Here is a 24,006-nt window from a genome sequence, read left to right as displayed (position 1 = left end):
GCCGCCGGCGCTCCTCCTGCCGCTACTGTCGCTGCCGGTGATGGTGGTGGCAGCGGAGGTGTGGGCGCGGCAGAGCTGCCGCTGCCCCAGCCCCTCCTCCCGGCGGCAGCATGCCCGGCAATCACTGCCGCGGCGGCGGCACCGCGCCGCCCTCCGGCCGGGAGGCACCCGCCAGCGGTGCCCGCCCCGGCGGCGGAGCCGCGGCCGCATCCCCTCCCCGCGCCCCTCCCCGCCGCGTGGCTCTCCCCTTCGGCGGCACTTTTGGCCTCGTCCTTCCCTCTCTGCTCGGGATCCTCCCTCCTGCTCTGTCTTGCCTGGGGGGGGCTATGGCAGCTTCCGATGCCGGTCGGCGCCCGGTAAGTCCCCTCCGCGGTGCAGCTCCTGCGCCGGGGGTGAGCCCGGCGCGGCCGAGGGGATGCAGGGGCCCGGCAGTGCCGGTGCCGGCAGGGGAAGGAGGGTGGTGGTCGCACCGTCCGAAGAGGTGGAAGTGCCGCCTGTACCTCACTGCCCCGGGTCCCTGCCGGGCGCTGGTGGGGGTCGGGTTGGCGTGGGAGATGAAAGCTCCTTCCTCACGCCGTCTGGTTCCCAGAGCTGCCAGGCTTTTAGAACACTTGTTGAAGGAACTTGTTTCCAGATGTCACTCTTAGCGCTCGCATCGCGTATCGCGTATTTCAAGTAATAAGTTGGATCTTATCTACTGAAGAATTTCCTCTGTGTAATAGCGAAGCTGTCAGCTGTCAGCGTTGTGTTCTGAAGACACTGAGCCCATCCACACGGCAGTGCAGGAGCGTTAGTTCCCCTGGAGCGTAGTTCCTGTGCCTGTGGGTAGTAGTGGAAAACTCGGGCCTCAGGAGGAGATTTGGGGTGCCCGTGGGCGCGTTAATGGAGGGATGTCCCCCCAGGCTGGGCATCCTTCCCAGGCCTCCGCATATCCGCCTGGGGCTGCACAATCACACACACTCTGATTATTACGGTGTTCTTCGAGTTTTGGAGGGCAAATTTCGGTCACGTCTGCAAACCCAGAGCGAGCTAGTTTCTTGCTTGGACTACTAGTCTGGTTCTGCGGAGGTTTTTGGAGAGTGATGGGTGTAGTCTGAGACCTAGCTTTTCATTTGGTACAGCATGGTGTTGCAGAGTTTTAGGCAGAAATATGTGGCAAATTTAAAATAACTATTTTTTTCAGTTTCTTTCAGAAGAAAGAATAATTTTTAAATATTGCACTGTCTGAAGCTGGGTTTATTTTTCATGCTGTTTTTATGGGCAAGACAACTTTATAGAAACCAAAATATTTGATTAAATCATAGAATCGTAGAATGGTTTGGGTTGTCAAAAGAGATTGTCTGATTCCAACCCTCCTTCTGTGGGGCAGGAACAGTTTTTACTAGACTTAGGTTGATCAGAGCCCCATCCAGTGTCATGAATCTGGAGAAATCCAGACACATTAGTTATTCCACCAGCCTTGAAAAATGGGGTTGAGGGAAGGAATGAGATGTGATTTAGGTAATATTTAGGTGATCAACTAAATGATATTTCTTTTGAAAGTAGTAAGAATGCAGATTTAATCAGGTCAGTTTTGTGGACTTAATTTCTCTGCATATTTGTTAGGCAACAGCAGATGGACAAGCACCGATGTCCTTAGAAAATTTCAGAAGGAAAAATGTGGGCTACTGCTTTTCTATTAAGAAAATGCTTCAGTTGCTGTCATGTGGGATAGGTTTGCACTGTGATTCTTCCCTAAGAAAGGGATGAGGGCTGTCCTGGGTGAGGGCTCACTGCTTGGTAGGCAGCAGCAACTTACACACTGAGACATGCTACTTCTATTTCTTTATTCTAGTTTGTGCAAAGTAGGGTGCTAGGTGATAACCCTCAAAATGCTAGCTGCCCAGTCATCAAAACTACATTTATACATTTTAGCAAACAAGGAAATCAAGGGTCATTGGCTACTAGTTGCATAGTTTTCTTAATTAGTGTTCTGCCTTCTGTTGGTTAGTTATTCTCTTGTGTGTCATGCTAATTCGTCCAATTCGCAGTCTTTCTCGTCTTTTTGAGTTGGTGGGTTTCTGGAGTTGGTGGTCCATGAGTCGGTGGTCACAATCTCCTCTTGCTAAAATATTGCCTTGGAGCTGAGTTAGTTGGAGTTGATTTCAGCATAGTTGCTGAGTTGGCTTTGTTAGTTTCTTTCTTATATTGGGAGTTCTGCCAAATGTCCTTGTGGCCCATAAATTTTGCAGTTCTTTGTGCGCACTATCATTAGCACATCTTCTCCCCAAGCTTTGTCATCGAAGGGTGTCAAGCCCTAAACCTGAATAAGGCAATTCTACTGACAAAATAATTTATCTTTCTGGATATCAGAAGGAAATAAATTTATTCCTGCAAGGGATTTTGTTGGAGAGCTACAAATGGCAGTGCAAAGGTTTTGGTTGGGATTTAGGCTGGTGACATGAAGGTGAAAGTCCCTTGGGACTGCAGTCATGCTGAGCCTCTTGCCCTGGCTTTTGGTGTAGATGCTGAGTGGTTTGTTTTAGGGGAACTGTCTTATCCTAGTGACAGTAGAGTATCAGACTGAATAGCTAGAGTTCTTAGATGTGCAGCCACTCTGTCTCAGGTGCACTTCTCTTTAAATGGATAGGAAACTGACAGTTCTCAATATTTCTCAGCACTTTTTAATTGTAGTTTTCTTCTGGTAGAATGCCTTGAGAAATTTTATTTTCTGATGTGTTTTGAATGTACTTTTTTTTTTAATGGCCCAAAGATGTCATATTTTCTCTTTAAATTGTTCACTTGGCATATGCTTTTTCACTCATATTAGTCTAAAATGGAATTATCTAACTACAGGAATCTAAAAGGAGAGTTGGTGCAGTTAGACCAGTGCAGTCTGTAAGGCCATACAAGGAAGAGTCCTGTGCAAATAAAGAAGAGGATGAGTATATGCTGTGAGGAATATTCATATCCTTCTAGCTACAAGAATTCTGAGACTTGCTATACATGCCTCTTAGAAAAGGCATCACTTTAATGGGCTTTTAAGTGTTAAATTAAAAAAATTTCCCACTGTTGACCATGTGCATATACACAGGAAACAGCAATGGTTTCCAATTCCATGTGGATTGGAAATATAAGAGAAAGAATTGCATGGGCCTGTAACTGTTTCTACTTCTAACATGTAATATTTGTTTAAAAATACAATTCATTTGTATGAATCAAGATATTTCCTTTTAGCCTTATGCATTTTAGTATGCTCACTGCCTTGATGTCATGGTTCTAGATTGCTAGCTGATGTTTGGAAAGGAATGTGCACCTTTAGATATTTCTAATGGAATAGGTATAATGTTGTCTCAGAGCTCTGCTGCATATAATGAGCGTAGATAATGTTTTAGTTTACATAAATAGCAATTTCAGTTCCAGCTCCTCAGGATGAGTTCTGTTTGGTAATATACACCTTCCTCTGATTATGCTTTCTATTTTGAATTCTGATATTTTGATTGTTTTCAGTACTTTTTCCTAATTTCTAAGAACAAACCAACTGTGATCTATTTTCTCCCTACAGTTTTCAGTTGACATTTTCAGTTGTACTTGTCAACTTTATTTAATGAGATTTTTTTTGTTTGTTTATTTTTTTTTTTTTTTTTTTTTTGGTTGGTTGGTTTGTTGGTGTGTTTTTTTTTTTTTTCAAAACCTGGACTTTCTTTTAAGTCTGCACATCGTCCTGTAAATTAAATTTATTTTTTTTTCTGAAATTATGAAGTAAAGCTGATTTTACAGGCTTTTTTTTTTTTATTTCAGAGTTTGGCTTTCCTTCATTGCATGTGAAATCACAAGGAACGAGTTCTGGCTTTCTAGTAAAATTAATTCATTGCAGTTTTTAACTGCTATTTTAAAATTATTTTTCTATAGCAAAATGTTGGCTGTCGAACTTTGTCCTTGTCTGCTCATGTTGGGTTTGATAGCTTACCTGACCAGCTGGTTAGGAAATCCATCAAGCATGGCTTCTGCTTCAATGTTCTTTGCATTGGTGAGTAGTGTCTGAGTGCTTTAGGGCTTTAGTGGTATACCCATCTTAGGAAGCGACTGAAATTTAAATCCAGTTGTGGTGTTAAACAGTTTCTTTAATGTTAAGTATGAACTATAATTCCACCCCTTCTCCCAGCTTTGTTTATTTGGGTTTGTGCATAGCTTTTTCGTAAACAATGTGAAGACCAAAGAATGTTGAAAATGGATGCCAGTTCATTTATCAGCAGCCTTTTGGAAATTTTTTGAGTAAACTGGGTTTACGCTTGTAACAAAGAGCTTCAGATTAAAAATATTCTAAAATTCCAAGGTGGTATTACTGAAGTGTTTCTATACTTATCAAATGTTTTTGCTCTAATATTTTACCCTTATTCTTAAAAACCCTTTGTTGAATCTCTGGTTTCACAGGCAGCTATGTAACTTTTAAAAATCTGTAGGAAGTTAGTTCACACTTTTAAAGAAACCAAAGTGTCAAGACACTGTTCTGCTCATTACTTGTTAACTGGTAATTTACCCTTGTGTGTAGGATGAAAAAAAAATTGAAAATATATTTAGTGTTCACTAAAAGAATGCACAAATACATTTTGCTCAGAGAAATCAGTTGAGAAGTTTTTGTACACTTTCTGTGATTATTATGTGTTTTCTTGATATGCAAAGTATCTTCTCCAACCCTTCTGTTTGTCTTTAGGGGAAACTGGAATTGGGAAATCAGCCTTAATGAGCAGTTTGTTTAACACCAATTTCGAGGACTCTCCATCAACACATTTTCTGTCAAGTGTGCAACTTAGAGCCCAGACTTATGAACTCCAGGAACGTAATGTTCTTTTGAAGCTGACCATTGTAAAAACAGTGGGATTTGGTGACCAGATGAACAAAGCAGATAGGTAGGTGCCCTCTTGTCACTGTGTTATGCTGAAGTTTTGGTCTTAATTGCAAGTTGATTTTTCACTGGGCTTTGTGCTAAATGGTTGTCTTACATGTGTTCCAAATGAATGGTTGACTGATTTCCCTGTGTGCCGAAGTAAACACATTGTTCTTCTCATGTAAGAAATAATTTTATAATTCTGATGAGCTCTGCCCCTTTCTTTATGATATAATTTTTTATAAATGTATGTACATGCAGCAGTCTCTTTTGGGGTGCAGAAAAGCAGGGAGTTCAGTGGGAGGGTTTTTAAACAGCCAAGAAGATTATAAATTACTGTAGATTATATAGATTAGATTTACAGGGTTTTTAATGATTTGATTGTAAGTTGTTGAAGACCTTAAACTGGAAGTAACATCATGTGGATTACCGAAGGCCTTTGTTTTTTGTGTCAGCTTAGTCAGAGGGTGCAGAGGCAGCATACTGGTGTCTTTCAGAACTTTTTTTGAGTCTCTGCTTTTGTGATTTTTTTTTTTTTTACAGGACTGAACTGTTTCAGCAGATTTTGTTTCTTTCATCTTAATTGTAAAGAATTTATGCTATGTGAGTACTTAAATGGTGGTGCTCATATAATAAAAGGTTAGAGAGTCAGATTATCATGACAGCTGTGGCTATGACTGGATAATAGCTACTGCTGGTGAATTGGATGAAGGAGATGCAAGTAGTATAGCCATTAGGGGTTTTGATGTGTGGTGTAGGAGGTGCCTTTTTGTTCTTTTGATTTTGTGTGTAACTCCTGCTTCTGGATTTTGATAGCATTTGATCTGGTTTGTAAACTTTGTGGAGCAGAGAAAATGTAAGGGTGCACCACTTCTACATCTAGCAAAACTTTTCTTTTTGAAAGCACATTAGAATCTGGTTTTAACCATGATAATGTATACTTAAACTGTACTTATTGTAAATCAGTGTTTTATTCTCTAACATTTCTCATTCTAGTTTTTGTCTGTTGTTTAAGAACTCTCTCATGAACAGTACTTCAGAAGATTAAGTTCATCCTGTTTCTTGATACTATTAGTTGCATATTCTTTCTTTTCTTGTATTGTACCTAAGAGGTTGTTGTATCTTCCTTATATTTTAGAGTTCTGCATTTGCACAAATTAATTGCAAAAATTTAAAAACATCACTTGGGAAATTTGCTTATAATCATAATTAACTTTATGTAGCTTTTTTCACTAATGGTAGCTAGGAAATATTTTGTTTGTATTAGATGCACAATTCTTTTTGAGTATGTTTTCAGAAATTAGGATTACTCTGTACACATAATTTTCTGCCCTACTTGAGCAGCCTTTTGACACGTAAAGCAAAAATCTACAGAACAGTACAAGAAAATTCCCTCCTTAGTCTTTCTCTGTTTAGGAGTAGCTAATATCTGGTTGTTAAATTTTATTTCCTACAGCTATCAGCCAATAGTGGATTATATAGATGCACAATTTGAAGCCTATCTCGAGGAAGAACTGAAAGTTACACGTTCTTTATTTAGCTACCATGATACTCGCATCCATGTCTGCCTCTATTTCATTTCACCTACAGGCCGCTCCCTAAAAACCCTAGATTTGTTAACTATGAGAAACCTAGACAGTAAGGTAAGACTTGGAAAGAGTTCCAAGAATTTGTCTTGCTTTCTAAAGCGTCTTGTAGCTTTTAGGTTCGCTACCATCTTTCAGTTCCATGTCGATGCATTTGGTTTTGTAATGTTTTTTTGATACTGATATATTTTAAGTTCAGAATAAATGGGCTCCGCAAGTAGCTTGCAGTTCGTTACTTGTTTATTTGCAAACCAAAAGGAGAGAGACATATAGCAAGAACATTGAAAAAATAAGCACAACAAAATTTTAAAAGATACTAAAAATAGTAGAACCGCAGCAACTTGACTTTTATTAAACTGTAAACATCATAGTGAGATTGGATAGAGTACCTTCCTTAAGCACTGTGGTATTTCTAATTAAGCTTTTTTCTAGTTTTGAGACTGCTGGAAAGTTGGCATATAAAAAGCTCTGCAACACTGTGAAGATCTTTGTTATAGGTAACTGAAAAGGCATGAAGAGCCATGAACAGAACACCTGCCAACGTGGCTTCTTCTGTGATAGGCTGCAGCAGTGTTTTAACATCTTGATTTGTTTAGAAAGCTTTAAAATAGCAGTTTCTAGTGAAATTACTTGCATTTTCTAAATCCTTAACTTTCTTCCTGTAATAGGGCTCTGTGAAGCTAAATGTTTAACCTATTTTAAGAAACCTTATATTATTTGGATTTAATTTGTTGAAATGTTGAAAAGTTTGGAAACTTAAATACATTTGCTGTGCCTTTTGCCTTTTCTTTCATGCTTTACTACAGCCCCTCCTGCTGCGTTTTCTTTCTGTATTTTCTTGTTTGTGAGAAGTTTTTCCAAGATAAAAAGGATTAAATCAGCTGCCTAGTCCACATATGTGGTTGATAAGCACATTTGGGATTTTTGTTACTTTGTTGTATGTATTTTGCATTCTGAACTTCTCAATAGCAGAGAGCAAGCAGACGGGAAGGTATGGTGGCACAAAGGTAGAGGAGACCAGGGTAATTTCTGTGTGCTGTGTTGTTGGTTTCTAGGTTGTGTCCTCTCTTTACTGAACTTCCTTTAAAACAGTGTTTCTTTCAAAAGAGAGGGCTATATGTCTTCGAGTCCCAGCGTCCTGAGAAAATACTTCCATCAGGATAAACCAAAAGTAATTCTGCTTTGGGGAATACTGGCTTCTAGCCACTTACTGCAAATATTTTTAGTTCTGCTTTGGCAGAGAGGGAGCATGAACCACGTGTAACTCTGTTCTTTGCAACGGATTCTTTCTGCTCTTGCTGCAAAAATATCCTTGTACACACAGAAAGAGTGATATACTTTAACTGTAGTTTTGTTTCCATCTCGTGGAGCATGTTTGTGGTGCTTTTAGTACTGCTTTCATCCTAGTGGCAATTAAGAGCTCGGGATTTCCCAGGATGTGGGAGTCCCTGGGTGAATTTCCTGAGTACCTTATTCCATAAAGAGAAGATGGTAAAACCACATGCATCCATCAAATGTGTAAATGTATGTCAAAAGCTGCCTTGGGTTTCTTCCTAAATCCACTACAGTGTACACTGTGTGCTTTTGTTATGGTCTGCTGCTACAAAACAATAGCAGATTACACAGCTCAGAAGTAGAAAGGGTTCTTGGAATAGATTAGATTCATCCTGTACTTTGCAGTCCTTGAGTAAAAAAGCCCAAAGTATCTATGGTTAGTTTATTTTTCTCTGTTATGAATTTGATGACTAGCTAAGAATTTGCTCTTTAGCATTTAGACATTGCAAAATCCTATCGTTTTGCTTAGGATGGCATCACTGCAGACCAACCAGGATTCATTCATAGACAAAGGGAATCTTTTCCTTTACTCATTCTTGCTGGAAATAGTAGTTATTTAACTAAAAGCTCTGCAGTTCTAATTCATTCTTGTAGAATTGTCTGCAGGTTATGGTTAAGTCAGTAAAGTAGCATGGGGATTTTGTTTGGGTTTTTTCCCTTTAGAAAGAATCTTCAGAAATGTTTGCATTGATTCACAGAGATACACTTAAATCAGTCTGCTCTTGGAACCAACAATGGTCTCAGATACATATATTTCTTTTCCTTCTTTGTTGCTTGTCTAAAGCCAGAGTAAATTTTATGCTTTGTAATTTTTATACAATTGTGGTGATTTAATGTCAGTGTTGATAGCTGTAATCACAGTTTCTGATGATTTTGCTTTTTACTGTTCTCCCGAGTAGAGTTTCTCTGCTATTTGTATTCTAAGAAATTATTTCCTAATTGAAAAACTTTCACATTGAAAGGACAACTTTCATGTTGAAAAAGAGTAGAGGTTAATTTAATTCTGGGCACTCTGTGTTCCATCCATTTTTAGACATATACTGGAGAAAACCTTAAGATGATGTCCCTCAGCTAATTTTGTTGAAGGTGTGAACTACTCCTAGCTGTAACAGATTGTTTATACAATTATAAATTAGCTCAGTTATTAAAAAAATATATTTCATAATTTGATTTTAGATATTTTACCCCCATACATGCTTAGATTGTGTATGCTACAAAATCAAGGACTATCATAATGCAATCTTGGAAGTCATACTTCAGAGTTGACTTGCTTCTTTTTCTTTGGGACATTTTGCTTAAGACAAGTCTTACTTGAAAAATAGCCATTTTGAATCTGTTCTTGACATTTAGACATTTCCATTCAGACAGAATATTCAGAAGAATAGAAAGTGTGGATTTTTTTCTTTTTTTTCTTTTCTTCCTTTTTGCATCTGTGATCAAGGAACTTTGTAAAACTCTTCATCTTCTGAAATATGGAAGAGTTACATATGTTGTTTGGATCTTGGCACTCATTATTTCCATTTAGATCTGAAAAATGTGTATTTTGGAAGTGGTGATAGTATTTGTGAGAAAAAATTGTTATCAATTGCCTTCCAAGTTACTGCAATAACTATTTTAGGAAATAGGGCAGTTTAATAGAACTGAATTCTGCTTTCTGAATAATTAGTTAGCAAGAAGCTCTAGCCTTTGTCACTCCTCTGCTCATGTCAAATACAGGAGAAACTGTGCTGCAGTGGTGAGGTGAAGATGATGTAGCTGAAAGGAACTCAAGGAAGACGCTTGGTGGCAGGCAGGGTTTGGTAGCCAGGTTCCTTTTCTTTGTGTATTTAGACTGTCAGCTTTCATTTAACACCTGAGCTGTGTCTCCTGCTGCTATAAAGTAAGCAATCTATTTTTTTAACAGAGATGTAAATGCTTAAAGGCATTTAGTTAATAAGTAGGCGTTGCTTTTGTTTGAGTACTTCACTCTATGAGACCTCCTTTCTTGTTCTTAGGATCAATTACTTTTAAGGGAGTATAATAAGTAATTGTTGCTAGTTAGTTAAATTATGCCCATGCGAATATTTTTTCATTGTTTGTGAAAATTTGATACCAATTGATGGAAAGGTTTGGTCTGCGGAGGAAGTTTTAAACAGCTAATTAGAAAACAATTCTATTTACAAAAGTTGCCACTTCAAAATTGAAGTCTCACACATTTCATATCATTTATGTCATTCATAGGTGAACATTATACCAGTTATAGGCAAAGCAGACAGCATATCTAAAACTGAGCTACAAGAGTTCAAGAAAAAGATAATGAGTGAATTAGTTAGTAACGGCATCCGGATATACCAGTTTCCTACTGATGATGAAACCATTTCTGAGATTAATACCATGACAAATGTAAGTAAATGACAAAAACATTTGTATTTCAGTACTAAAGCATCATTCTCTAACACTGATTAATGTCACTGCTTTCACCATTGCCTTTAACCTTGTAAGTTTGCCTGTCACAAGTTTGTTTATTCTTCTCCTTAAAAAGCTCTTATGTGTTGTTATTTTTTTCCCTACTTGCAAATCTTCCTGCCCCTCTGCTGCTGCTATCTGTAATAGAAAAGAGGTTCTCACGTATAAATGTTTTTTCTAATATGTGGTTAATTAATACATAATTACTGTGATAGATGAACAGGTTGACTTTGCTCTTTTCCTCAACAGATACAATTTTACATCTGGTAGAGAAGATATTTAGGTACCTCATGTCTATAGCTTTCTACAATAGCAAGTCTTCCACCTGCTTTTATTCTTTTATTTAGTACTTTCTTTTGAAATTGGGATGTATTTTCTCTGGAGATGAAAAAGTCAGATGTAACTCATTTTTTGTTGACCTTTTGGATCGTCCCAGGGGTAGCTAGCAGCTTTTAAACAAGACTGTGAAGCTAGGTGGCTTTGCCTCAAGCGCTCTGTATTTGCTGCTCTTGTGCACGTGTTTGTATGTGCCCATGAGCACATTTGTGTTACTGGGGTTGGAAAGTGGGGAACAGGAGCCAGGATGCTGGAGCCCATGGCTGTGCATTCCCAACCTCTGTTACCTGGCCAGGGAGTGAGAATGTGCAGCTGTCAATCAGTACAGCTGATTTTTTTTCCCCTTTTGCTGTGGGGAAGAGCAGTGGTTTGTTACTTACCACTTGCATGCTCTGCTAGTGATTTATTTTCCAGGTGAAGGTGTTTCCTTATTTGGTCAGCTGCTGTGGGTCAGCATGCAGGCAGTCAGTGCCTGGCTGTCTTTGTGCCAAGCCCACAGCAGTAATTGTCACATGAGTGTTACTGGGATATGAGCTCTGATTGAATGTGAGTCATATGTTCTAGAACAGTTTTCTGTTTGGGGATGGCCTTTCCTAGTGCACTCAGGATGTAGTTGGCTGCCTTTGCCATTGTGACAGACCTGCTGAATCAGGAATAACATGCTGTTTACCAGGTCATTGCCCCCATGTCTTATTCTGCAAAGTGCCTTTCCAGACAGTTGGCCCCCAGCATGTGCTGGGGCATGGGCTTATTCCTCCTGACAAGCAGGACTTAACATTGCTCTCATTTCCACTTTGTGAGGTGCCTGTTGGCCCATTTCTCCAGCCTCTTGAGGTTCTTCCCCTGAGTTATCAACACATCATCTGGATCTATCAACTGCTCTTTCTGGTTCTGTTGTAGTTTGAGTTTTTATCAGTAGATACTGCCTAGCTACTGATCTCCTGGGGTAGTTTCTGGTTTTAAACTGCCTGTTGGCTTTTTCTGAAATCGTGCTTTCCTCCCTAATTTATTTCTGAAGCACTGTTATGTTTTAACATAAGAATGCTGACAGATAAGACTTTATTGGTATGACTCCTACAGGGTTATTTGCCATTTGCTGTGGTAGGAAGTATGGAGAAGGTGAAAATTGGAAACAAAATGGTGAGAGCTCGTCAATACCCTTGGGGCGTTGTAAAAGGTAAAGTAATTCTTAAAAGTATTTTTACAAGATTTTTGCTCTTGTTGAAGTATGAAGTATAAAATTCACCAATAATACAAGGGGCTGTTTCACTGATGCCAGGCTTATTGTATTTTGGATCAACAGTATAAGGAATTTAGCAATTAATACTTGAGACATACACTAACTTGTAGTTTCATCCAAACTGATGCATCCTTAGGATCAAGGTATGAGATGGTGTATGTAGTATTTGGGTAGGTTAGGATAGTGGCAGTACCTCTAGCACTACCAAATTTCAAACATTTGTGATTGTCAGTAAAGAGAATTAAAAAAGAGAGAAGTGTGTTGTTGTTCAGCTCCAACAGGAAATCAAGTTGGAATATGTTCACCAGTACTTAGAGATCTTAAGTACTTCAGTGTGTATATTAGAAATGATAAGGAAGTATAAGAGGTAGTATAATAAACAACAAGATACTTTTTCCTAGAAGTGTATTTAATGAATAAAGTACGTGATGCTGTTTAAAATATATTTTGACTATTTTGCTACTTCTGTGTAATAATAAAATCTTCTTTTTACTGATTAGTGGAAAATGAGAGTCACTGTGACACTATAAAGCTTCGCAGGATGCTTTGCACAAATATGGAAGACTTAAGAGAGAAGACTCGTGCATATTATGAGTCCTACAGACGCTGCAGACTAGAAAAGTTGGGTTGCAGAGACACTGGCCCTGAGAACAAGCCAGTCAGGTAAAGGACTTAATGTGCAGTGCTCGCTTTCAGCGTCCATTCACTTCACATCAACCCAATGAGGGCAGCATTCATACATAAAATTAGTTTTCTAAGAAGGAAAGAATATAATTTTTTTTTTAAATTGAAGGATGTAGCTGTTCATTCAGTTACCTTCATGGAGAAGTGTAGGGGTTTAAATGAGCATTTTTTTAAAAACATGAAAGCCAGTTACGTTTCTGAAATCTTTCTCTTCTATAGTAAACCTGAGGATTTTCATTTTTTCTCAGGAACCATATCTGTTTTCTTTAGGTACCTGTACTTTATGATCTTGTAAATTATTTTCATTATATATTAGTACTGTGTTTTACTTTCTCTCTTAATAATGTCTGATTCTGAATAATGGTTTGGTTGGGCTCCAGGTTCAGAAGGAACTGAAGCAAAAACTTACACAAAATAAGTGGTTACACTGTTGACTTCCCACATTATCTGCCATTATAACAAATTACTTAGCATTTTCAGGCCAAGAAATCTCTTGCTGGACTGTAGGGAGTTAAAAGAGAATTCCAAAAGAAAGTTAGGCTGAAGGTTATAGACACTCAGTAGTTTCATGTAGTAAAGCTGCTTTCTGCAGGAAGCATTTAAAATTTCTCTATCCATTTTGTTTAATCTTTTATTTCCAGTTCTCTCATCTCCCTCTTCCAGCTTCCTTTGTTTTTTCCTTATGCATGGGACTACTTTTAACTGGTCAGAGTCCTGCTAGGGAAGAGCTCGTGGTTCGTGAATTGTTCAAGCCTTCATGGTTTAGTGAAGCAGCATTACATTGCGTAGTTGTGGGAGATACTGACTTAAACCAGGCTTGAAAGCAGAGTAAGGCTTTGCATTAAAAACAGTTTCTCATTGTTTGAACCAAGGCACATTTGCAGATTAGTTCATTTAGATGATCTTGAGCTGACCTCGAATCAGTGGTCTCTTGAGATTTCTCTTGACTTACCAAGAATGTAACACATCCTTTTCATAAAAAGAGAGCCAAAGGTGAAAGAGGTTTAAGACCAACTGAAATTAACCATATAATTTTCATTTGGTTTAAGAGCCCGTGTTAACAGCTAATGAGTTATTAACCTTGTCTAAGGAAGACTTTCTTTTAGAGTTTTGGCAGTACTGACTCCAGTACCTTTGGCTTTTCTGAAGCTGGATTACATGGTGTACAGCTGTCTCCGGATAAGAGTTAAATTATAAAAAGCATCATCCATAAAAGTGTTTTCTTCTACAAACAAAGGAATTATCTCTCTAAAACCCCTACACACTGAATTTTCTTAACAGCCTGAAGTGGCAGGTTCACGTAAGACTATCCCAGTATTTTGCACTTTGGATCTCTTATAGAAGTTGTCTGCTTCTGGGATATACAGAAGAGCTGAGTTCTCTCTGGTGTGTAGATTTTATCTATGACCCACTAGATATCAGATTTATTGAGAGTTTTGGCAAGAAAGTGTACTTAGTAATTAGTTTTGGTAAATCAGATCTATTGAAAACATCATTGTTTTGGAAGGATAAGAATAGATATCTCATGTGAATCTAGAAAAATGAACTTTTTCCCAGATTTACTGCAGCAGGAAGAGAAACGGGATGGGTGTGATTGTCCTTCAGTAATGTGGCATAGTGAATGATGCTGAAGTCTGAAAGAGAAGGTGTTTGGTGTTTTGGGAGAGACATTTTATGATACCATAAAAAAGGAAGAGCATTTAGAGAATGTGTATGCAATGTAATCAGCAGAGTAATGCAACACCTTACCCATAAGGTGTTTTATCAAGTTACTGAGGAAACATTAAGAAGTATCATCCTCAACAATGCAATTGAAAATGTCTTTTTACATAGAGGAAGTCCAGTGCTTCCCAGTTTGCATGTACATTTAAATAACTTTGAGAATAGGGACTATTCTCTTGTTTTAGGCAAAAATGTGTAATTAAATTTTCATCCTCTTTCTCCTTAAATATGTTTACAATATATGCATGTGGATTCTAAGAACTGTAGTTTTAGAGTATAATTAATATTGCATAGCAGTATATGCCTGAAAATTAAAATTCCATGCTAGTTGTATAAATAATGATCAAAACATATGTTGAGAATTTGTATTTCATGACTGTGATGTAGCTGTCAACATACTAAATTTGATAATAATGTAAATTTAGAAAACCTTTGCTAGACTTAAAATGGCTGTTTGTAGCATTTGAACACTGACACTTGAGTAGCAAATGTGTCCTGCATTTTGGCATATTGGGAAGAAGCTGCTTGTGAAGTTTCTGTACTAGTATTTTGGATTTAGAAGTAGGACAGAAGTTTATTCATCCAAAGTTGTATGCCACTGGAAAGCAAAACCAGTAATTCTTGGATGTCCAGCTACCTTGTGAGATAGGTTGTGGGCAGAAATCTGTAAAGCCTTTCACTCCTCCATGTGTGTAAAAACATTTTGGCAAGTTTTACATTTTATGGGAGATGTGGAAAGAGATGGTTTCAGCACACAACAGAAAAATATATTTGCATTTTTATTACTGGGTCTGAGAAGGGAAAATACAAGTAGTCTGAAGTGACTGTCTTGTGCGTACTTTTAAAAACACATATTCCCAAATCCTGTATTTTTGGTGAAGCTATTTCATAGTAAATTTCTAATTTGTTAGTTTGAAATTGCATTCTAAGAATGAAGTAATGAAGTCAATGGATAGCAGAGTATTTAGGGCATGATTGATGTATTTTCTGCAGTAGCTGTGGGATATAAAATCCAGGAAGTGAATTGTTTATAATTTTACAACTTTTGGATACTTAAAATTGACATTTGCATTTCTTTGTTGCTGAAAAGTAAAGATAAGCTGTTTTGTGTGTATGCAGATGGTCTGGTCCTGCCCTTTCAATGATCCAATTACTTCTATTAGGAACATGAATTCCTTGTTTCAGGTCATTCTCAGCAAGAGATAATTGCTGAGATGTTTTGAGTGGTAAAATTTGGAATAGTTGAAAGCAGAAATCTAGATATGAAAAGCACTTCCAGGAAAATAAACTTCTAAATATGCACACACACACACACACACACACCCCCCCACCCACCCACCCACCCACACCTACTTAGCCTAGGTGTTTGCCAGGGAGGACAGGATTGCTAGTGTTTTGAAGCTGGACATTTTATTAAGTCCATTTTTCAATTTAAGTTGTTGCCTATGGGCACATGTTTGTTCTGAAGGAAGAAAAGTGATAGACCAGGGTCTGTTGAAAAAAGCTGAGGATTGATATTCAGGCCATATACTTGTGTATTTAGATTCACGGATGTTAATAATTCTCTGGGTTAGTTGTTTTTTTGTCATTGTAATTAGTTTGTTCAGTGTTATAATTGCAGTTAAACATAGTTGCAGCATAAGCATCTTGGTTTCTCAGTATGTGGGGAATCATTCCATGTTTTATTCCTCTGTGAAACTGGGATATTCAGACCTTGCAGTTCTTGAACTTGTTTATTTTTCAGTCTGTTTTGAAGATGATGACAGAAAACCAGGAGGGATTCAGTGATATGAATAAATTTATATGTAGAGGAAGGTTGACATGACTCTTGTTGTCATGTCTAAGAAAAGAAAACTAACATTTGAAAGGCTATTAGTCCATTTCCTGAAGAAGTCCTTGGCAATGGAATTCATCTGACCAGCTGCAGACCTTTGCATTTGAGCTAAGTATTTTAACCATCTTAGAATGAGATTGGACCACCCCAAAATACCTGGTTTTCATGCCTCTACTGAAAAATTGGTAATTCCCTAGGTCTACCATATCCTTATTATTGCTCACTATCAACTGAGCTAGTTGACTGAGTCAAAGCACACTGCTAGAAATACCTGTCACTAGTTAATATTTTCTTTTAGTTTTCCTGATATAACTTAATTGATAGTCAAATGTTATGCAAAAAAATTCAAGTGTTACTTTCAGATTTGAAAGCTTTTAAAGTGTAATTGAATGAACTTTAAATAGCTGTGTTGTTGTTCAAAGTGCACCACCAGTGTGTTCCACTGAGAGCTGAATTCACTTCAGAGTTTATTTATGAACATAGTGTGTCTGATTTGCAATTTTAGGCTTCCATGCTTACAGTCTCATGCAGACAGAAAAAACTGTATGTCACAGCTATGCCTCTGTAGAAAGGCAAGTGGTAGTGTTGGTATGTATGATTAGTTTAGACTTTCTTCACAATCCCTTACTCCAAAGCCTCAGTAAGAATACATTATTTAAATAACTAGTTATAACATATAAATTTTGTGTCTTTTTATAGTGTAATATTCTGGATGTCTAGGCCAGAAGAAAGAGAGAACCTGTGAATTTGATTTTCATAATGTGCTAAATGAGTGAAACCACTCCTCAGATAAACCAAAGAATAGTTTACTGTGAGCAGTGGATGAAGTAATGTTGAAAAGATAGTCTTAAGATTTGGTGAACTGTTCTTCCTTCTGCCCCAAATTTCCTAACACCAAAGAGTGTTCAGGTGGTTGTGTTGCTGGTATGCCACATGCAGAAAAGGAAACTTTGGTTTAGTTCTGTCTTGGTGATTTCCAGAACAATTCAGTCCAGGGAGAGGGGGTGTTTCATGGAGTCACAGAGTGGTTGGGATTGAAAGAGGCCTCAAAGACCATCTAGTTCCAACCCACCTGCCATGGACTGGAACTCCCTCCACCAGACCAGGTTGCTCAAACTATGACACCCAGCCTGGCCTTGAACACTTCCACTTGAGCGCTTACTGGCATCCACAACCACCTGCACAATAAATTTAAAAAGTACACTTTTATTTCTTCTCTTCTTTCTATGTGTAATATGATTAGTTATCGAGTTGAGTGTCTTCAAAGTTAATCTTACATTAATTTCAATGCAAAATTGCTTTTACCTGATAAAGGAACCTAGTCTGGGTCTAAAGATGTCCACATAAAGAAATGAAGGTGTGGCTGCAGCATGTTAACTTAGTCTAGCATGTGCTATAACAGCTTTATCGTTCCCAAAGGCAGCATTTTATCTATCAGAACTGACACTGTGTGCAGAAGTGTGTGTAGTGTGAGATTTGCTAGCACTTGAAAAACCTGTGCTGTAGCATTATTGTCTAAACTTGATGATAGTGTGAATTAATAAATCTGTGTGAAAACCGTGCCCCTGTTTCATGTGGATTTAGGGATTTAGCATTTCAGGGTGACCTAAGTTACTTCACAGCTGATTAAAAGCCGCCAAAACAAGCCCAAACACAAAAGAGTAATTGTTCTGAATTTATTTTGTTGCCATGTAGTGCTTGAATAAGATAGAACAGGAGGACTGTTCTGGCCTTGATATTTGTGAACATTGTCTGCATGTGCAATTTCAAGATGTTTCTTTTCTCTTTAGATGATATTTCAAATACAAATAAGAAACTTTAGGATTGAGAAACTGCCCGGTCACCATAAATTTAAAAACAGAAGAGAGCTGTTTAAGCTTAGTGTTGCTCTAAATAATTAATTATTTAGATTTTTTTTTTAACTTTTCCATTTATAAATTAAAAATATCTGTAAAAGATAGGACAGAAACATAACCATGTATGTGTACTGAAAGTATAAATCAAAATGAAATACTTAATATACATACCTGTTTATTTTACATGAGGGTGGAAGGTATGAGTTACCTGGCAAAGGAGAGTAACCCATGTTAGCTGGGAAGGGCTGACCAGTCAGCAAATGTTAGAAGAAATAAAAGGTGTAAAGAACAGCCCCAGAAAAAAACCCAGAACATTATCCACTGTTTGATCTGTTCTTAAGCCCAGTGTCATAGAAGACAATGCTTTTGAGTTTCCAATAACCAGTAACAGAGCTGTGGTCCACCAGTTCTGCTCTCTGGAATCACATGAATTAGAGAAGTTTATGGGAAACGTTTTGATGGGAGAACTTGGTGTCATTAAGCAGGTTTTCTCTTCAAAGGAAGTTTTGTGTATGAGGAACATCTGTGTACAAGCTCCATTCATATTTCTTGAAAAGCACATTTCCTGCCACCACTGCCTGGCAGTGGTGGTATAAACCCTGAAAATGTCAAACCTCTAGTAGTTTGTTCATATGAATAAATTGCTAGCCTCTTTTAATTTGCCATGATATGCTTTGACATGAAAGAAGTATCTCAATTTCAAATACCTGTTGTTTGGGGGAAAAAAAAAAATATCTTGTGTAGTGAAAAGAGCAGTCTTGAAGTCTTGGCTGTTGCATGTTGGAAAGTAATCCTGTGTTTTGGATTTTGAACTACTTAGGAAATTGAATTAATTCTATAATAATGTAATTCTGAAATATTTAAATTTTGACATTACAAAAAGAGTGCTATATGTTTTGAAGAGCCTTTTCTTCCATTTTCATATAGAAACAATCAGTTATTTGTTACCTTAATGTTGCATATCAATTGTTTTTGTATGGTCCTACTTGAAGACTGAGGTTTGACAATACAGAAATTTTGGGAGATTTTTGTGGCAGTTTCAGTGTCTTAGTATTAAGCAACTTAAAGATGAAACTTATGCATGTTGGAATTAGAAAGGTATAAATCAAGTCTTTGGAACATGAGATGCCTAAAGTGCTGTGTTTACTTTGAAATGTAAATTGCCCAGGAGCTGTTAGCATAAGTAATTTTACTCTGGGTTATTTTATGTAAATGAAAAAATAGAATAAGATGCTTGCTTCTGTTTAGGTTTCTTTTATGAGTTTTTGTGTGGGAAGCTGTAGAAATTAATATTTCAGATGAGTATTAATTGTTTAAATAATTTTCTAGACTGTTGGTTTCCCACCCTGAATAGAGCAGTGTGCTAGAGAGTTGCTTACATTTTTGAACTTCAGTCTGCAGGAAGTCATTGAGGCAAAGAGGCTCGAGTTCTGCCTTGAAACGGAAAGAAAAGAAGAGGAGATTAAACAACGATTTGTGCAGAAAGTGAATAAGAAAGCAGCACTGTTGGAAGAGGCAGAGCAACAGGCAAGCATGCCTGTCTGTCTGGAGTTGTTCTTTTTTTCTGAGATTTGGAACAGCTAAGTTCTTAACAAAAACACTGGTTGATATTTATAATTTCCTGATACTTTGAGGACAGTAATGCTTTAAATCAAGAGCAGTTTGGTTATACTGGTTGATTGGATTAGCAGATTGGTCAAACATCAGCAAACAAGAGAATGTTTTATGAGGGAGCTGGGGTTGTTTAGCCTGAAGTAAAGAAGGCACAGGGGAGACTCTTGCTCTCTGCAACTACCTGAAAGGAGAAGTGTAATGAGTTTGGGTTTTGTTTTTTCCCAAGTGCTAAGTGACAACATGAGAGGAAATGGACTTCAAGTTGTGTCATGGGAGATTTAGACTGGATATTAGGAAAAACTTCCCTGGCTGCCCAGGGAAGTGGTGAGTCACCATGCCTGAAGGTATTTAAAACAAGTGCAAATGTGGCACTTGGGGACACGATTTAGTGGTGGACTTGATGATCTTAAAGGTCTTTCCCAGCCTACTTGATTCTGTGGTTCTGTAAATGGTACCTTTGTTATGGGAAGGCAGAATCTTAGAATGTAAGGCTTTGGTGGAAAGCTGGTACAATCTATAGAGTAGGAGCTGAAGTAAGAGAGTGATGAATGTAATGGTTGTTTCTTTATCTTCTCTAGCAGTATGCTGAGAAACATTGGTATGCCCTAACAACACAGTGAGTGCTTGTCATGCATAGATTGCTCTGTAAAAGCCAAGATTTTAGGAAAAAATGCCATGGGTGGACTTTTGGAGTGGGCTATGAGTGTTTGCATGACTCCAGATTCAGTTATTAAATCTAAACTCAGACCTCACACTGAGAGGTTTGAAAATGTGTATGTCTGGTATTCTGTTGGTTTGTTTCAGTTCTGGTTTCAAAATCTCATCTCTTCCCAGCTGCCTTAAGACTGTTTGAAGATGTGGAAAAGATCTCTGCTCTGTTTTTAAAGATTTAATCCTGTCAAGATGGACTGGCAAAATATCTACTTTCTTCCAGACTTTTGTTTTTCTCATGTATATTTATATTCAAACACTGGTTTAATTGAACTTGGAAACCTGTGTATTTTTATTAATGCTCTTTTCTATACTTCAGTCCCCCATCAAAGCTGTAGCAGGTTTTTTTAGGTGTTCATGTGCCTGTTTTAAATAAGAAGACAGCTTAATAATTGTTTTCTAAATGTGATAAGACCCCCGTGGTGCTTGTAGAGATAAAAAATCAGATTCAATCCTTCTCAGTATGAGGCTGTCCAGTTGGAAGAATGCTTAGCCATGTTCAAAGCAGGTTCAGCAAGGTCTCACGCAGTATCTGTGCTAGCCCTTTGGTATTTTCCTTGTATGATTTACACCAAGTAGTTTGTGAGCTCTGTATATTGCAGAATTATGGATATTAGTTTTACAAGTTCCTGATATTGGAAGGTGATCATGCAATCACTCCTAAAGAATATTTGTCATGTACTCTTGCTGTTGTATTTGTATATGGAAACTAAAGAAAACCAGGAATTTCTGGTTCACTGCAGATTTCTTTCATATCCTTCATTTAGAGGAAACTTGTAGTTGTACCTATAAAATTGTTGTTTTGTACAACACAGCTCTGCTGTGTACAACAGGCCTACTGTTACATTTAGAGTCTTAGTTTTTTTCTTTGCAAAAGCAGGATTCTAGGAGAATTTGTGTATGGAGAAATGGGAGATGAGGAAGGATTAAGTACCCCTTTTGTTGTCACACACAGCTTCACAGTAGGTTTAAACTGGTTGAAATACATCTGGAAACTAAAATGTATTAATATGTCAAAAAACCCAGTCAAAGAACAATTACTGTAGAAAAAGTAGGTAGCTTCTTGCAGCCCACCTGTAACTCCCCACCTGGACTAACTGTGTACTTACCAATATTTAAATTTGATGAATATGCATTCCCCATTTGATTTGAGGGAACTATATTCTACTTGAGACATCTTTATTTTATCTGTCTTTTGATAATTGGTTCATCTCTAAAGGCTTCCATGTTGTGATACAGTAAAGATACAGTAAAATGTAGTAGGGAATCTAGTATTCACTTAGTGCCTTCCATGTTTTCTATGTATACTTTAGGTGTAATAGCCTGGATCATGAGAACAGTCTGATAAAAGTTACTATTTTTCTGTATTGCTGTTTTTTAGTCTTAACAGTTAGGGGAAATAACTGCAATTTCTAACGACTATTAACACAATTTGAGATGGGTTTTACTGTTACTTTGCAGAGGGTTTTTGTACTGTGATACCACCACCTTGTGTTACCAGTTGGAAATGTTATTTTTGTGTGCTTTCTTTAAATAGGGACTGACTAAATTTGAACGTTTTGTGCCAATGCCTCAAGAAGAGGAGCTGAAATTGGGGGAAAAGATAAAACTTCTAGAAGATGAAATAGCTCGGTTTATTGAGAAGAAAGCTATCGATTCAGTCACAAGTGTGTGTCTCTGCCCCGTTCTTAGTTTGAAGACACAAGGACTGCAAAAAGTAAGTGCTGATGCTAGTCATCAGAGGCAGCAATGAAAAAATTCTTCACTTCTATAATTCAAATTTCAATTATCTTTTAGAAAAGACAGAAACATGCTCTTATTCTGTGATAAGAAGACAGAAGTGTATAAAATACCCTCATGCTTGGATTTACTTTTAGAGTAATTGCTGTATGTTCTGTGAGCATTGTTTTGTCTTTCTTTTTCCCATGAAAGAACCAAGATTTTCACCTTGAAGTCCAATGCTTTCATGTCAGAGATGAAGGAACTATGAATGTTGGGGAGCAGAGCAAGAGGGAGAGTGAGAAGGAGGAGTTAGAGAGACAAATTCATCCAGGGAATTTCAAGAATAGTATTTGATTACAGCACTCAGGTTTTCAATGTAGGATATGTTAGTAGTTTTATAAAGAGGTCTAACTGCTGTTGTCCCATATTAGATGTGTCTTCCTAGTATAGATTTTTGAGAGGAGAGATTGATTAAATTGGCTGTAAAAACACAAAGTGCAGAATATGACACAATGAAGATTTCACTTTCTTCCCACCCACCCACTTCTTTCTTTCACCACTCTCAAAAGAAAACCTTGAATAAACTGTGAAAATTCAGAAATATTTTTGAAAGTAGTGCCCAAAATAACATGCCCAACTGATTTATATTAAAAAATGGAATTAAATACTCATATATTAAATTAAATTGACTTAAATGTTTCTCCTCCAAAACCAGAAGTCAATTATCTTACTTACTTTCTTTCCTGTTAGCTTAAAAATTTACTGCAGATAGCATTTTGTTAATTAATAACTTCCTGCAGTTGAAAAGAGATTTCTTGGTTCTGAGTTTATTTATAACTGCTAGATTCTGAAGAACTTTAGAAGCTACTTTGGTGCACATATTTCCACAGATATCATCAAGCTTTGACATTTTTGGGGTGTATGCCAGAAGCCAAATTTGGCCAAAATTTATTGCATTTCAACTCCCGTTACTGAATTCCTTTTCCTAGATTTTTTTTTTTCCTGGATTTTCATATGAAAGTGGAATTCTTGGTAACAGAAGTCATTATCTGCACTACTATGAGCAACTCTTCTGGTTTAGTTTTATTTCTTCAGAGTATGTTAAGTTTATATGTTTGCTGTGGTTTTTCAGTTCCAGCTTTATGTAATGCTGATATAATATTGATAATTTCTCATGGGGAAGCAGTGGCTCATGGTGTGCTCTTGAAGGTATAGGAGTTCCAGTGTCTTACTAAAATGTTTGGCTAATATCTCTTGTAGCTGCATTCTGCAAAACAATAATTTTTAAGCATGATCTGTACACACACAGTGTGGTGGTTACTGTCACTGTCATCACAGGCTTTCTGTTACAGCTCTGCCTTGATATGTGTTTACCTTACATAAGTGTGGTCAGCTTGCTTTAATTTTAAATTGTGCCAAAGAAGGTGTCCCTGCCATAAACAATTCCATTCAGACTGTGAATAGTGTAGTGCAAAATACTTGGTGAATATATCCACTAGAAGCTTCCTAAAGAGTTCTTTTCAAATGTTATTGTTTATCAGTCCACTAAGTGTTACTTAATGCAACTATTGGCATGTTTGAACCATTTACTGATTTTGCTGACAGGTTTTTGTTTATAGGCTTTTCTGTACAAGCAGTGTTCTAAATTTCAGATACAATCTTATTAATGAAAATTTACTGAGATATTTTTGCAATGCTGTACTGTTGCAGGTAGTTCATCTGATATTACTAACTTGGTATGGAAAGTACCTATATTTGATGGTTTTGAATGTGGTGTTCTGTTACAGTTGAAGACTTATAAAAACTCCAGGTTGGTTTAAACAAGTTCTAAGTGCTTTGTATGTTTTCAGTAGTCATGATAACTATAATGGGAAACTGTAAGAGGTACATTGTTCTCTGGTGTTGTGCTGATTGTTCAAAAATGAAATACTACCTTGACAGAAATAAAATAGATTGGTTTTGCTTAAGTGTTACTCTTGTTCTGCTTCCTGTCCCTCATGTGTTACTGAAAAGGAGTAGGATTTCACATTTAACTGAAAAATATAAAGGTTTTA

At 37.4% G+C, this 24,006-nt stretch overlaps 1 protein-coding gene across 1 annotated transcript; it reads left to right on the top strand.

Annotated features, from left to right (window-relative positions):
* Positions 1–110: 110 nt before the first annotated feature.
* Positions 111–22,306, top strand: SEPTIN10 (septin 10). The gene is given in 12 exon segments (XM_062515073.1): positions 111–206; positions 208–294; positions 297–356; positions 3,892–4,009; positions 4,694–4,889; positions 6,324–6,510; positions 10,009–10,170; positions 11,650–11,746; positions 12,310–12,472; positions 19,300–19,432; positions 21,768–21,947; positions 22,163–22,306. Coding segments are annotated over 12 exon segments (1,623 nt in total).
* The last annotated feature ends 1,700 nt before the right edge of the window (positions 22,307–24,006 follow it).

This window comes from Cinclus cinclus, chromosome 2, assembly GCF_963662255.1.
Source record: "Cinclus cinclus chromosome 2, bCinCin1.1, whole genome shotgun sequence".
Lineage (NCBI taxonomy): Eukaryota > Metazoa > Chordata > Aves > Passeriformes > Cinclidae > Cinclus > Cinclus cinclus.
This window is presented reverse-complemented; position numbering and strand designations above follow the sequence as displayed.